Source organism: Oryza sativa, chromosome 4 (genome assembly GCF_034140825.1).
Source record: "Oryza sativa Japonica Group chromosome 4, ASM3414082v1".
NCBI lineage: Eukaryota > Viridiplantae > Streptophyta > Magnoliopsida > Poales > Poaceae > Oryza > Oryza sativa.
Window position 1 is genome coordinate 4903808 of NC_089038.1, and position 15885 is coordinate 4919692.

The 15885-nt window shown below is 45.6% G+C and overlaps 1 protein-coding gene across 1 annotated transcript; it reads right to left on the reverse strand.

Annotated features, from left to right (window-relative positions):
* Positions 1 to 8187: 8187 nt before the first annotated feature.
* On the reverse strand, positions 8188 to 11225 carry LOC4335061 (uncharacterized). The gene has a single exon (XM_066309347.1). The coding sequence runs from the start codon at positions 11206 to 11208 to the stop codon at positions 10249 to 10251; it is 960 nt and encodes a 319-aa protein (XP_066165444.1). The 5' UTR covers positions 11209 to 11225; the 3' UTR covers positions 8188 to 10248.
* Between the last annotated feature and the right edge of the window lie 4660 nt (positions 11226 to 15885).

Genomic DNA, 15885 nt, shown 5'->3' on the forward strand with positions numbered 1-15885 from the left:
TATCTCTATGCTTATGATTTATTTCGAGTAATACTTAGCACCTTGAGTTACTCGGTCCATCCAACGAGCCCCCGGGTGCTAGGAATTGGCCCATATCCATTGACAAACCAAACGGAAAGCATAGGAAGATAGAACTCCATAACTCGATCGAAACTTTATTGTTACTCGGATTATTTTGCCAGCAATCAAGATAAATATTATGAAAAATTGTTAAAAAATATGATATAGTATCTGTAGCCCCCGACTCACTAGTCAACGGCGAACCATTTGATGTAGTGAGGCAGAGGAAAAGGAAAATATCATATAAAGAAAAGTAATGATGACTTAGCTTTTTTTTATCTCCCTCGGTGACGATAGAGGTGACCGATGTGGGAACAAAGTCATCCATCAATAGCAATGAAGAAACCGGACAGCAGTGGTGAAGGCAAGCCGGTGTAGATGACAAGGCCCATCAACGGCCGCGGAGTCTGTCAACCGTATAGGCGAAAACACCAGTCGGCGGCGGAAGCAAGCCGGTCGGTGAAAGCGAAGATGCCCATCAACGATGGTGTGACCAACCAACCGTATAGGCGAGGACACCAGTCGGCGGCGGCGGAGGCAAGCCGACGGTGAAGACATGTACGCCCATGAACGGTGGTGTGACCAACCAACCGTATAGGCGAGGACACCAGTCGGCGGCGATGAAGGCAGGCCGGCGGTGAAGTCGTTGACGCTCAACAACGATGGCATAATAGACCGGCTGTGTAGGCGGAGACACCAGTCGGTGGCAGCGAAGGCAAGCCGGCGGTGAAGTCATAGACGCCCAACAACGACGGCATAATAGGCCGGCCATGTAGGCGGAGACACCAGTCGGCGGCGGCGAAGGCAGACCGGCGGTGAAGTCGTAGACGCCCAACAACGGCGGCATAATAGGCCGGCCGTGTAGGCGGAGACACCAGTCGGCGGCGGTGAAGTCGTAGACGCCCAACAACAGCGGCATAATAGGCCGGCCGTGTAGGCTGAGACACCAGTCGGCGGCGGCGAAGGCAAGCCTGCGGTGAAGTCGTAGACGCCCAATAACGGCGGCATAATAGGCCGGCCGTGTAGGCAGAGACACCAGTCGGCGGCGGCGAAGGCAGGCCGGCGGTGAAGTCGTAGACACCCAACAACAGCGGCTTAATAGGCCGGCTGTGTAGGTGGAGACACCAGTCGGCGGCGGCGAAGGCAGGCCGGCGGTGAAGTCGTAGACGCCCAACAACAGCGGCATAATAGGCCGGCCGTGTTGGTAGAGACACCAGTCGGCGGCGGCGAAGGGAAGCCGGTCGGTGAAGACGTGGACGCCCATGAACAGTGGTGTGACCAACCAACCGTATAGGCGCAGACACCAGTCGGCAGCGGCAAAGGCAGGCCGGCGGTGAAGTCGTAGACGCCCAACAACAGCGGCTTAATAGGTCGGCTGTGTAGGCGGAGACACCAGTCGGCGGTGGCGAAGACAGGCCGACGGTGAAGTCGTAGACGCCTAACAACAGCGGCATAATAGGCCGGCCGTGTTGGCGGAGACACCAGTCGGCGGCGGCGAAGGCAAGCCGGTCGGTGAAGACGTGGACGCCCATGAACAGTGGTGTGACCAACCAACCGTATAGGCGAAGACACCAGTCGGCGGCGGCAAAGGCAAGCCGGTGGTGAAGACGTAGACGCCCATCAACGGCAGCATAATAGGCCAACCGTGCAGACGGAGACAGCTGTTGGCGGCAGACGAGGCGGCTGATCGGTGAAGACGTAGACGCTCATCAACGGTGGTGTGACCAACCAATCATGAAGGCGAGAACACCGGTCGATAACGACGGAGGCGATTTGATAAACAACCGCCATTCGGGAGTACATGCAAACGATCAACAAACCATTAATAGATTAGTACAATATATATCGGTGCATGCATACATGTTTGAATGTAGATGATTCGATATAAGTTAATCGTAGGCTTTTGGGCTGATTCTGATTGGCGTATACATGTACTCCAGATGCAGATCCATGTGTTCGTATGCCAGCCCAAGCATATATATATTTGTACATATATCCATGTACAGCTTGTAATGACTTGATGACGTGGCCGTTGAGCCTCCATAGCCGAGGTGGAGTACGCACGAGTACTGCCCAAAAATAATCTATCGCTTGGCATCGACGGTACTGTCAAAAAAGTATTGCTAGAACAAAAAAGTAATGCTAGAACAGATCAATCTGCAATTAGAAATAAATATAATATATATGGATAAGAAACGAAAAACTCGGATCGAGCAATGAGGCTGAATCACGAGTGACAGCCGACGACGCGCCATGCAGCGTATATAAGCCCCTGTAGCCGACGACAGCTTGATATTCAGCACTGCTCCGCGTGCAGGGACAGCTGCTGGACAACATGATGGTGTTCGGATCGGCGGCCGGACGTGCGAGGTCGCCGACCGCTTCGCCTTGATCTCATAGTTGCAAATAGTAATGAAAAATTAATCTGATAAAAGTTTGATCGGAACGGCAAACCCGAGTGGAAAATTGAAACCGTCGAACTTATCGAGATCAATCTCATCACATCTCTAGAAAAATTGGTTCCATCGCACTTCTCGACGGAAAACTCGACGCAACCCCTACCTAGTGCGCCAACTGTCGAAACATAAATTCGGCAATAATAAAAGGGGGTAGCGCACGAGACCTAAAAATGGATGGATGCGGAGACGAAGGATTTAGACAGGTTCAGACCCTCTTGATGAGAGGTAATACCCTACTCCTGTTTGGGGATTTGAATCCGCCGGGTGTAGTATAGATCTGACGATTTAGTTGTCTCATGCCCCCTAGAGGGCCTCCTGCCCAACTTATATAGGATGGGGGGCAGGATTACAAGATAGAAACCTTAAACAATATGGTATCGGTTTCCTAAATCTACTTTACAATCTTATCAAACCAGGACTTTAGGCCGTTTCATAAGAAACGTAATACCCAAGTCATGATCCGTTACATATTTCATAGATATAAGTTATCCCCTATATCAGTCGGATAACCACGCCGTGTGGGTATGAGGTACCCATAATCTCCACATCGCTGTCAACCGGAGCCACACAGCCGTGCCATCGATTTCCCCTCCCCGGCCATCGCGCCCGCCGCTGCTCGCCGCCGCTTAAGATGCCACCTGATTCTTCTCCTGCTCCTGGTGTTCCCCGCTTCGTTGCTGCTCCTGTAAAACTACCCCGTCACACCGGCAAGCAGCACACATCTGTACAACCTGTACATGCATGTACACCGTTCGTCGATTCAATTTCTCTCAGAATTCTTCCGTGACATTGCCACGGGTAGATCGCGTCATCGCCGCGAGCAGCGTGCCAGCGTCCGGCCATGCCGATGCCACCCTCGTCTGGTGGGTGGCGTGTGATGGCGACGCCCGAGCGAGCTAGCCGAGCCAAGCCGAGCCGCCGCTTGCCGCCGCACTTCTTGCCCCCGCCGCCATGGATGAGGCTACTGTGGCGGTGCATGGGGCAGACGGAAGGGTCGTCGAGGAAGGGTTGGCGAGGATGGACGGCCTCACGCTCGAGCTCTGCAATTTTTCCCCTTCCCTTCTCTGCTTCTCTCGTTGACGCGGTGGAGGCGGCGAACGGTCCGTCGTCCTGGTCGTCGGCATTGTGGCCGTCCAACCATGTCCGCCGGCGAACGCAAAGCAAGCTCGGGCGACTGGTGGTGGAGGCGGCGAGTTCGGGCGGTCGGCGGTGGAGGCGGAGGCAGAGCGCGTCCTTGGCTCGCCACAGCCATGTGTTCTCTCCTCTGCTCACGGAGAGAGAGGCAAAGAAGGAGAGAAAAAAAAACACTGACAAGTGGGCCCCACTGGTTTCTTTATTTGTTTTTGCTGGCTGTATCGCCATGTGTGTGCCACGTAGGTAGTAAACCGCTGCGATCCGTGTTAGGATGGTAATTTGTCGGGTTTTAAGAGTTTGGGGTGTCAAATGTCCGGTTTTCGAGTTTAGGGGGGCAAATCGGTTGACCCCAATAGTTCAGGGAGTAATTCGTAATTTTTCCTTTATATAATAATAATCCTTGTAAGAGGCTGGCGTAGCAATGCCCGCTAGCTGCACATGACGTGATAGAGTTATTTGGCATTTGGCCACGCCAGGCGGCCAAAAGGTTCAGATTTACAAATACGTTTTGGAATGGTCTGTTAATAAAATTAAAAAAAATAAAAAAGTCTAAAAAAAAAGTTTTCAGACATAGGTGGGTGGCGCTCAAGTAAATCCATCTCTGGTTAATTACTCGTCGCCCCAACGTAACAGAAAGAATGCAAGGACCAGGCACAACATGAGCCCCAGGCTAGTAAAGCCATTTCTAACCATTCACTGTTGGCACATGATTAGCAAGCCATTTTTTTTTAGAATTACACAGTACAATGCAAACACTCACAACGCACGCGCACTCACCCCTATGAGCATCTTCGAAGACTGGGCCGGCAAATTCTGGAATTTGCTGTTAAATTCTAGAAAATTCATTCCCATGAGAAGTCGAACCCAGAATCTCAGGTGCTACTGAGACTCTTGTAACCACTATGCTACATGCCTTTTCGCGAATAGCAAGCCATTTTGCTTCTCCTAGAAATGAGCATAAAATGTATTTTTCCCCACTGCATGTTCTCAAGAGACTATTACTAGAATACACAGAGTAAGACTGATACTGATGAAACAAAAATAACAGCCACACAACACAATAATTTGCTGCCTTGCACATCGATCACATAGTACATAGTTTTTTTTAGACAAAAGGCCCAGGGCCCGGCTTTTTAAAGAAAGCCAAATACGGCATCTTCCTGCTGGGGTTGCCAGCAAACATTTTTGTATCCTCCACGCAGGGAGGCAGAAACAGGGAAACAAAGTTCACAATTAAAACATCCAAGAGACTGGGCAGATAAACAACAAGAAACTCTAAGTAAGCTACAGGAGACAAGCAACCCCAAAAACCAACTCTTCGGAAACCAAACAGAAAACAGCAGCTTCCCAGGGACTTCTAGTATCAGCCCACACCCGTCCTGGAAGGTCTAAGAGTCGCCACCATCCGCTTCATCTCCTCCGCTAGTGTTTCCAGTTTAGTTGCCTCCCCAGGACGACAAAGCTTCTTCCACTGCACAAGATTAGAAGTTATTTGAAAAAGGATAGCAAGGGGGGAATACACCAACTTGTCCCTGAAAATCATATTATTCCTAGTAATCCAAAGATTCCAACAAACAGCAGCTAAAAGACTCAGGGTGATTCTAACAGAGCAAAGATCAGGAGCCCCATCACACATCAAGAAAAACTCATCAGAGTTTCTTGGTATAAAATTCCAGCGCAAAGTGTCTCTACACACGCACCAGACAAATCTAGCCATGGGACAGTTAAAGAGGATGTGATTAGTTGTTTCTAACTCCCCACACAACTGACAAAATTCAGACCCCTCCCAATTCTTCTTTTTTAGCTGTTCAGCAGATTGGATCCTATCTCTAAGAGCTAACGAAAGGAAATGTTTATGTTTCATAGGGCAAGGGCAACCCCACATCTTAGCATTCACATCCCCAATGCCTCTGAAAGTTAGTGCTCTGTAGAGTGATCTGGTAGTGTATTTCTTGTTTGCATTCAGACCCCAATTGAGCTTGTCATGTGTATCAGAGAGAACAATTTGATCAATTATCTCTTTAAGATCATTCCATTCCTCTAATTCCTCAGGACCAAAAGACCTCCTAAAGGATAGGCAGCCTGGGCCCCCCTGACCCACCTGACTAACTAAAATCTCTTGTTGATTACAAACTCTATAGATCGCAGGGAAAAGGGTCATCAGTGGGCAGTTACCAAACCAGGTATCTTTCCAGAATTTGACACTCAGCCCATTCCCAATACTCCATTCTGCCCCCAGCATCATCCATCCTCTGATGTTCAGAAGGCCTCTCCAGAACTGGGAAACATTTCCAATTTTACAGGAAAAGAAACTCTCATTGGTCAAGTATTTTTTCCTCAACAACTCTATGCACAGACTCTTGTCCTCTGAATCCACCTTCATTATCCATTTTGCTAGGAGAGCAATATTCATCTTCCTAGTTTCTGTAAAACCAAGCCCTCCAAAATCCTTTGGGAAAGCCATATCTTCCAATTTGACCATATGGTATTTCCCTCTAAGTTTGTTACTAGCCCAATAGTATCTACCTCTAATTTTATCAAAACTCTGATGGATCCCCTCAGGAAGATGATAAAAACCCATGGCATAAAAGGGGATGGAGGAGAGGCATGCATTAATCTGGACTGCTCTACCAGCATGAGATAAATTGCTTCCCCATTTGGTCAACCTCTTCTCAAGTTTCTGGCCTAGGAAGTCGAAACCCACATTTAGGATCTTATCAGGACTAATAGGAAGCCCCAAGTATTTCATAGGAAAATGACCCACAGGACAGTTCAGCATCTGGGCAACTCTTTCAGTGTCAAGCTCACTCATCCCAATAGAGAAAACCTCACTTTTATGAAAGTTAATCTTTAAACCAGCCATCTCCTCAAAGCAGTATAAGATGAATTTTGTGGTTACAATCTGATGCATATCATTGGCAATGAAAAGGACTGTGTCATCAGCATACTGGAGATGAGTGATCCCCAGGGAAGATATTAGGGACTAAACCACTAAGGACACCTCTCTTCTTAGCACTATCAAACATGGCAGCCAGAGCATCACTCACTAGATTGAAAAGGAGGGGAGAGAGAGGGTCACCCTGTCTAAGTCCTCTAAAAGTTCTAAAAAAGTCAGTCCTCTCCCCATTGATGTTAACACAAACTTTGCCCCCCATAACACAAGATTTAACCCAGCTAATCCACTTTGGAGGAAACCTTTTTTTCTCCATTACTTCAAACAAAAAATCCCATTTTAGTTTATCATATGCCTTCTCAAAATCGATTTTAAGGATAATCCCTTCTAGGTTCTTTATTCTCAACTCATGGAGCACCTCATGAATGATCACACAACCCTCTAAAATGAATCTCCCTGGGATGAAGGCTGTCTGGGTAGGGGAGATAACACCATTGGCAACCTCTGAAAATCTGTTGGTCACCACTTTACTTATGAACTTGAAACAATCATTCAAAACACAGATAGGCCTGAATTGTTTTATGTCAGAAGGGTCATTGTTTTTTGGGATTAAAGAAATAACACCAAAATTCAATCTCTTCAAGTCTAGCTCTTCATTGTGCAACATAAGAAGCATTTCAAAGATATCATTCTGCAAATGGGGCCAAAAAGCTCTATAGAAAGGGATACTAAAACCATCAGGGCCAGGAGCGGTATTTAGCTTTGCCTCTTTGAGGACTTTGTCTAACTCTTCTAATTTAAAGGGTCTGATCAGAACCTCCCTGTCTTTAGGTTTCAGAAAGAACTCTTCTTCCCACACATTGGGGGAGAGGTGGATATTTAGGGAGGGATCAGCTCTAAACAGGGATTTGGAGTAGTTAACAATGTGGTTTTTCAGATTTTCCTTTGATGTTAGTTCAGTGTCACCATCCATCAAAGAAGTGATACTACATCTCTTCTTCCTCTCATTAGCTATCCTATGATAATAGTCAGTGTTTCTGTCTCCCTCTAGAATCCATTGTCCTCCACTTCTATTATGCCAGTAAAGCTCTTCCATCTCATAAAGTTGTTCTAGGTTATTTTCCAAAGCATATCTCTCCTGCCATTCATCAGGTGATAACTCATTTTCCAAAGCTTTAGCCTCTATCATTTCTAATTTCTTCTGCAGAACCTGTTTCCCTCTGACTCTCTCACAGTGTGCATTAATCCCCCAACCCTTCAGAAATCTCCTTAACTCAGCTTGTTTCTTGTTCCAAAACTCCAAAATGTAGGAATCATCTCTTGTTGGCATTTTTTGGGTAACCATCTCTTTAAAATTTTCTGCAGCTAGCCAAGCAGACTCAAATTTAAAATATCTAGATCTCTCAATGTTACCCTCACAGGTATCTAGCAAAATGGGAATATGGTCAGAACCCACTCTCAGAATAGAGGAAAGAACAGAGTTGGGATACTTATTGTCCTAGTCATCAGTTACTAAAATTCTATCTAACACTTCCTGGGTGGGGTTATCTTGTTTGTTAGTCCAAGTAAATCTAGGACCAATTCTGTGTAATTCTCTCAAATCCAAACCAGTAATAAAATTAATGAACATATTCATGCATCTGAGATCTAAATTGCCATTGGATTTCTCACTAGCAAATTAATACATGTTGAAATCTCCACCCAGCAGGACAGGATGTAGTCTGAACTGGATATGCCAGGACAACTCATCAAGGAAACCATTTTTCAAGGTGTTATCAACAGGACCATAGACACAAACTATCTCCCAAACGAAGTTGTCCTTTTTAATCTTCAGGACACAACTAAGAAAAAAAGCACCAACATGGGTCTCAATGGCCTCAGCTAAGTCAGAGTTAACCCCTATAAGAATACCACCTGAAGCACCTCTAGAAGCTTTCCAGCACCAACTAAAATTCTTCCCCCCTTGGAAAGAGTTCAATTCTCTCTCAGTGAACAACTCCTTCTTTGTTTCCTGAAGACACACAATGTCAACCTCTTTATTATTAAGCAACTCTTTTAACTGTCTCTTTCTAGCATGACTACCCATCCCCCTAATGTTCCAAAAAAGCACTTTCATTTTTTCCTGTGATTTCTAAGTCCACCTCTCTTACTAGGCTCAGGATTATCTTCCTCTCTCAAAGTTCTACCATAACTCTTATCATCTGACAACCTCTTATTCTGTCAAGTCAACTCTCTTTAACAGCTGTTCATTATCACTTTTATCAAGTAAAACCTCTCCACTAATCTCCTCTTCTTGTGGATTTTTCTTCCCTAATTCCTTTTTCCAATTCAACTCTGCTAACCTAGCTTGCACCACCTCTTTAGCTTTCAAAGTTTCTATGGTGTTATCTATCTCTTCAGGAGAGCTACCAAGCACTATATTAGAAACTATGGCAATGTTATTTAACTCAGAATTATCTAAGATTTAAAATATAGCAAAAGGGTTAGAAGAAGTATCTGGAAGCTCCAAATTCTTTTTTGAAGTCAGAAATTCAGCTCTCTTTGTTATAGGGACATCAGCCATCTCTCTCTGCCTAAGACTCATCCTGGAGGTCACTGCCGGTTCAGATCTCTTCTCCCTGTGCTTCTTCTTGTGTGAAACCTCCTGAAAACTATCCTCTTCTTCTTTTTCTTCTTCCTCTCTGATTCTCTCAATGTCAGAGTCTGTTGGTATCTGGCACCTCTCATTATCATCATCCAAAAGAAAGCTCTCTAAGACAAGGATATCAGCAGCAAACCCCCCAACATCCTCCTGAGATTGCACCACTGGATCTTGGATTTCTTGGGATTCCTGCAAGTTCTCTTCCTGCCAAAGGACCATGGTGGTACATTCCTTCACCATAGGTATATTGGCACATACCTCTGGAGCCTTCCTCTCTGAAGTGATAATAGATATCTCTGTACCTTCCATCACAGTCAGCAAGGAGTCTTTTTTGGAAGCTAGTTTCTTCATAGTTTTTCCTCCCTGACTTACTTGTGACTTCCCCTTAAAAGCAGGTGGAGCAGAATGAGCACCTAACCTACTCCCCTGTTGGGCTCGTCCATCTGCAGCTTGTCTACCTCTTGGGGTATTTTGTTTAAATTCCTCATCAAGGTTCATGTCCTCTCCTAACCCCTCATCATCTTTATCATCTCTGTCATCCCCTCATCTGGAGGATTCTGTCTGTTTTCATAAGGAAGATATCCTTCAGGTTCCCATCTCACCATATAACCAACTTTGCTGATATACAGGTGGATGGAGAAGTGAAGTTCTCTAGGATCCCTGCAAGCAACTCTCTTATAGGACCATCCCTTCTTAAGCTAGCCCCATCAATAGCTTCAAACTCCCCAACTAGCTCCACAATAGCTTTCACAGATTCTTCAGTCCTAGCAAACTTTTTGGTATTCCAAACACCTTGACCCAAACTGCTACCAGCTCATCTACAGCCTCCTCAGTCATACCAGTCTCAACTACACTTGCTTTGATCACAGATGTTTCGAAATCAAAACTCTTACATGTTGAAATTTTACTTCTCACTTCATCAGATGGGAAGTTGATTAAAAACTCTTTCTCATTAAGTTGTTTCACACGCCAATCCCAATTAAGACCCACAAACAGGTGTTTCAATTCAGCAATGACTTTTGCAACAGATCCAGATCCCAAAAGCACAGTCAAAATACCTCTCACAGGGGCTTTAGCAATCTCATATCAGACAACTCAACATTCAAACTATAGAACCCCTGTCCCGGAATGCCAAAACCACAAAGTTTAACACCCTTTCTCATCATCAAGGGGCATTGGGAAGAAATATGACCTGAGCTATGGCACGAGTAGCAGAGGGAAGGGTTAGGGCGCGCCGCCTGGTGATGGCCCTCACGACCACACTTGAAGCACTTGATCTTAGGAGCTCTTGCCCCCCTCTCTCCATCGGTACCAGGGAGCCCTTGAGGTTTCCATTGAGCACCTTGATTCGCCCTAGGGTTTTGAGCAAGGAGTTGCCGATGCAGTTCCTCCTCCTCGCGAGCTCCGCACGCCCCCCAGTCACCTCCGCCTCGTGCACCCCAATCGCCGCCGCCTTGCTCTGTCGCTCGTCGCTTGTTGGCTTGCCAATCCAGGCGATTGGGAGGACGACGCTCCATCACAACCTGGGCGAAGGTGCGGTGATCACACCTCTTCTCGGGCACCTTCCAAATCCGACGAGCTCCGTCGCCAAAACGCCGGATCTCGTCGTCTCTCGCCGGGAACCCTAGAAGAGGGCGAACCTCACCTCGCTTGATCCAGATCCACTTTTGCGGCTCAGTGGGGCGAAATTTGGGGAAAATATCCTCCAAATTAATCTCACCCACTTTTTTTCCGCAATTCATCATCGTGGAACTCGCTGGGCCTCTCGCGACTCTGGGCTGCACTGTAGCCATCGGGCTCCCACCGCCATTGCTAGGTCTCTCGGGCCGGAATTCGTGTGCAAATTCACCCGAAATTTTTGCGCCAGAACTAACTGGACCACGGGCAGCTACCGTGAGGATATCCGCGTGGGTGTATCCTCTAGGCAGACCCTTCTCCGGCGATCGCCGGCGGGGGAGGACCGACGAGGACTCTCCCACTGGAGTCGCCCTCTCTTGAAACCCTAAGCACTCAGTCGCCATCCGTCAATTCCCCCCCCCCAGCACATAGTACATAGTTTATCTCCAATATTCTTTTGCAACAAAATGCTCTCAGTCTCTCACACTGTGGAGTTCTAGGCCCTGGTGGGTAGGAACACAAAGCACATATGTATACATCAATTGACAAACTAAATCTCACACACAGATGTATGGTGCGTCATTAGGACACAGACAAATTAACATAGTATCAAGCACGTACAATGCAACTTAAAGGTGCATGCATGCAAGCGCATGAAACACCAATTCATTCTTTAGAAAACAAATGCAATAACTGAAACATGCTGGAGAAAGCAGCCAGACACAGTACGTCATCGATCCGTCACTAAATCCACGGAGGTATACAACTGATTGGTGCATCAAATGAAGGAACACAGCTAACAGTGCCCAAAGAGATATATTCACTGCTACGAAACCGGTCATCCATAACGGGGCAATACCCTCATCTATGTCGAAAATGTGCATGGTCAGTGATTATTGGTAAGTGATGTGAAGCTATCATCTGTGTCGGGCCATGGTCCAACACGGATGACATATATACCTCTGTCGGGCCCCAAATCAAACCCTTCACAGATAGGTTCTCCAGCCAGACATGGATGACTCATCTTTGTCGGGTGGTAAGTTACCACCCGTCTCAGATGACTCATCCATAATGGCTTGTAATTACGAACCTTCATGGATGAGAATGAACAACTTTTTAATTTTAAATGCAAACAAAGACCTAAAAATATTTTTTTTTGTATTACTAGGACATTCCAACCATGGCACAACTCACACGTCACCAACTAGAAGTTTATGATTTTTCAAGGGACTTTTATATTCATGCCAATAGTAGGATTCAAACTTAGGACCTCTCAACACAAGCAAACTAATCTCACCATTTCAACTATAACTACATGTTGATAGGTCTTCAGATTTTATTCTTTTGACTATTGTCGTCCTAATATGAAACACAAATTTGAAACTTTAGATGATTTCAAATAAGAATGCTTTCTACTACAAAGTACTTTGTAGATCTCATCGAGTTTCACAACTTTTGTGTATGGCATGTCTCATATCCAAGTTTGTTTGAAAAATTCAAAAAATATTTTAGAAATAGATCACATCACTTATAAAACATATTACAAAGTTGAAAATATTGTCAATTACAAAGTTGTAGATCTCATCAAACCCTTTGACTTTGCTATAGGGCATGTTTCCATCGGAGATCATTTGAAAAATTCAAAATTATGTTTCTCAGAATATATCTCATTACTTATAATGCATATTTAGGCATATAAACGATCTAATTCAAATATTGTCAATTTTAAAGTTATAGGTCTCATCGAGATCTACAACTTTCATATAGGGTAAGTCTTCGTATGAGGTTGTTCGGAAAATTTTCCCTCATCTGTGTCGGGTCGCAACTACTGTTACTCCGAAGTCTAGGGGGGTATTTATAGTATGGGTCATTCGTGATGGGTCTCAAGTAAAGCCCGATAGTTCATCCGTGACGGGCTTCATCTTCATCTTTGTTGGGCCTCAACACTAGGCCCCGTCACGGATGACCTTCATCGGTAACGGTCCTTTATTGCGGCCCGTCATGGATGACCTTAACAGGCTTCAACCGCACCCCGTCACGGTTGATGGCCATCCGTGACGGGCCCTACCCTAGGGGACTAAGATTCTGCCTCTCTCGGGCCATCATTGACGAGGCTTTTTGCGGCCCGACAAAGATGACTTTCTTTGTGACAGGCCTCTTGCCTCCGTCATGGATAGCCTGATTGGGATGGCCGGTTCTATACTAGTGATTAAACTTCAATTTTCATCGTTTTTAGTTATTAGTTACATTTTAAATATCAATTAGCAGAGATGAACATACTATATATATGACTTATTTGTAGATGATATTGCACATGACACTACTACAGAAAGCGTTTTTGCATACGGGCGGAATCGATCTTCACATGCGGTTGGCCGGCCCGCATGCGCGAAATGGTCTGCAAAGATCACCATTTGCGCATGCGGCCGTCGCAGCCGCATGCGAAGATCGATCTTCGCATGCGGTCACTTAAGACGGCCGCATGCGAAAATAGATCTTCACATGCGGTCCATATAAGAAGCCGCATGCGAAGATATATTTTCCCATGTGGTTGACCTAAGAAGACCGCATGCGAAGATCTATTTTCGCATGCGGGCGTCTTAAGTAGACCGCATGCGAAATTCAATTTCCGAATAGCTAAAATAATATTTATTCTAGCATTTTGGTGATTCGTAATTAATATTAAATTATTGAGGGATTTATTATCGTATTTCGGAGTAGTAAGCATATAAGATAAGACAAGTGCCGCAGTAACAAACATGTAATACATAACCATTAATTCAATCGTAATTTACATACAAATATATAATAGCAAGTGGCACAGTTTTTTCATCATGTTATTGCATATGTATAAGTAGTGTACATGTTATTGCATATGTTCTTTCTCCCACTCTCTGAGAGGTTTAAATTTGTCGTCCATTGCGAGTTCACTCTGGTTGTCGTAGAAGAGACCTCTTGCGTTGCAGACATCGCGACGGATGAATCGGCAGAGGTCAGCGGCCACGTTCAAGATAGTAGTGTCGTTGAATCGTTGTGCAATATATGGGATTTCGGGGATCTGCACACAGAAAGGAAAATAAAATGGTACTCAGTGAGAAGTGTGTGCGAGATGGGTTTCTTTGTAGAGAAGAGTTCGATGACCTACTCGGTTACTGGTTGTTTTGTACCTCCCATTTACTCTGAGCATCTCGCACACGTAATAACCACACAAGTTGGTTCCTGGTGGTTGTTTGTAGCACTGCGATATAATTATGGGGACCGATCTTAGTAGATATATTTAGTATATATGTACTGTTCAATAATTAGTTGTATTGGTATAAATTTGATAGTACCGGCCAGCCAGTCCTGACGGATAACTTCTTCTGGGATGGAATATGTACTGGTCCACCTCTTTTGCGGTAGTACTTGTGTGCTCTGTTTGAAGGAAACAATTGTTTTATTAGTAGTTAGAAGACTGGTGATCGACCTAAACAATTTATAGTAATGAAATGTTTATCACTTACAAATTCAAAATAGTGAGGAATTCCATAAATGTCTCCTTGTCATAGTGTGCGGGGTCCAATGATATGATCAATTGGTCTTTCGGATATACAAGGAATAATATGTAGTGGTCTCTACATATAAGATAGGCTTATTGGAGATAGAAAATTCCGAAGAAGATAAATTAATTAAACAAAAAGAAGAGAGAGCTTACGTGAACTGGTAGGGGACCATTAAGACATCTTTATCGGCGTGCGCCAACATTGCTATTGCCAAGTATGTTGCTACTTCTAGCTTCTTCCTCTTGTGCAATGTCTTCACATATTCTTCCTTTTCTTCCGGGGTCTTGCCAACCAATTGCTCGCAGTCCTCTCTCAGCTCTACGGTGTGTTGTGTTTTGCATATTCTTGTTGGATCGACGTATCCAACCTTTGCTCCAGTTCTATCAGCTTCGTGGAATTGCATACTGTACAATGAATAAAGAAGAAATGAGATTTGGTTTATTTGTTTCGAATGAAACGTGCAACATGTAATAAAGAGTTCAGACTTACAGACAGAAAGCCGCAACGAGATTAACGTCCATTTTATCTAGCTTGTAGAGGGCGTAAAGGTCTTGGAAAGAGATAAAAAATATCCCATTAGGACCACTCATGAAAGCGCCTTCCGGGACGGCGACGCTTATGAAACCGAGACCTTTCCTAGATGCCTTCATATACCATTCGTGCATTACCCTCATTTCCCATGGTAGCTTGTTCATAAGATAAGTTGGCAAGAATGGCTTGCCATACTCATAAGTTTTAGGCACATCGGCAGATAACCAGGATTGCACTTCATCTTGGGCCGCTAGTACTGACTTCTGGGAGTCTGACAAGACGTGAGCAAGTTCTTTTCTCTTCTCAGAATTCCTGAAAGCTGAAAACATGAACTTCTCCTTATCCTTGTCAATCTCCTTTGGGTCGTATGTCGATATCAACTTTGGAATTATACGACTCAGTTCCAAAGTATTAGACTTCGGTTCGGATGTTGTACCATCTGGTATGTGCACTTGTTCTACCAGAGCAGATTGGGGTGTAGGTGGAGAGGTTTGAACTGAGGGCGGAGCCGGGGGAGCATGCTGTTTAGCTGGGGAGGTGGGAGAGGCTTGAACTGGTTGCGGGACCGGGAGAGGCGGTTGTTGAGAAGGGGAGGGTGGTGGTGTAGGTTGGCGAGGCGGTGACCTAAGCGGTGGTGGTGACGGCGGATGTCGAGGTGACGGTGGTTCAGGAGGCGACGGTGGTGCAGGAGCGGCAGCAGTCATTGCCTGCGATGAGGATGGGGTTGAAGATCCTACTGCAAGAACGGCCGCGCTCAGGATTATGTCTCTGCGGTGCCACAAGATAAACTGATTCACTGCATCACCGAGAAGTTGAATCCCCTCAGGTGCAGGTATGTCTAGTTCCAAGGAAACGTGGTCGCTATGGACCTTGGCGACCTGTACCCTTGCGTAATCCTCAGGGATTGCCGTGTTGTGGAATTGACGTCCGGGTATCGCTAAACCCGTTGCAACCTCCTTAGTCTTTCCAGCGCGGCCGATTGGTACGACGAGACTACACGGAGTTGGT

Bases quoted from the DNA above. Each gene is read 5' to 3' on its own strand.
- LOC4335061 (XM_066309347.1), bottom strand. From the start codon at position 11,208: ATGGCGACTGAGTGCTTAGGGTTTCAAGAGAGGGCGACTCCAGTGGGA.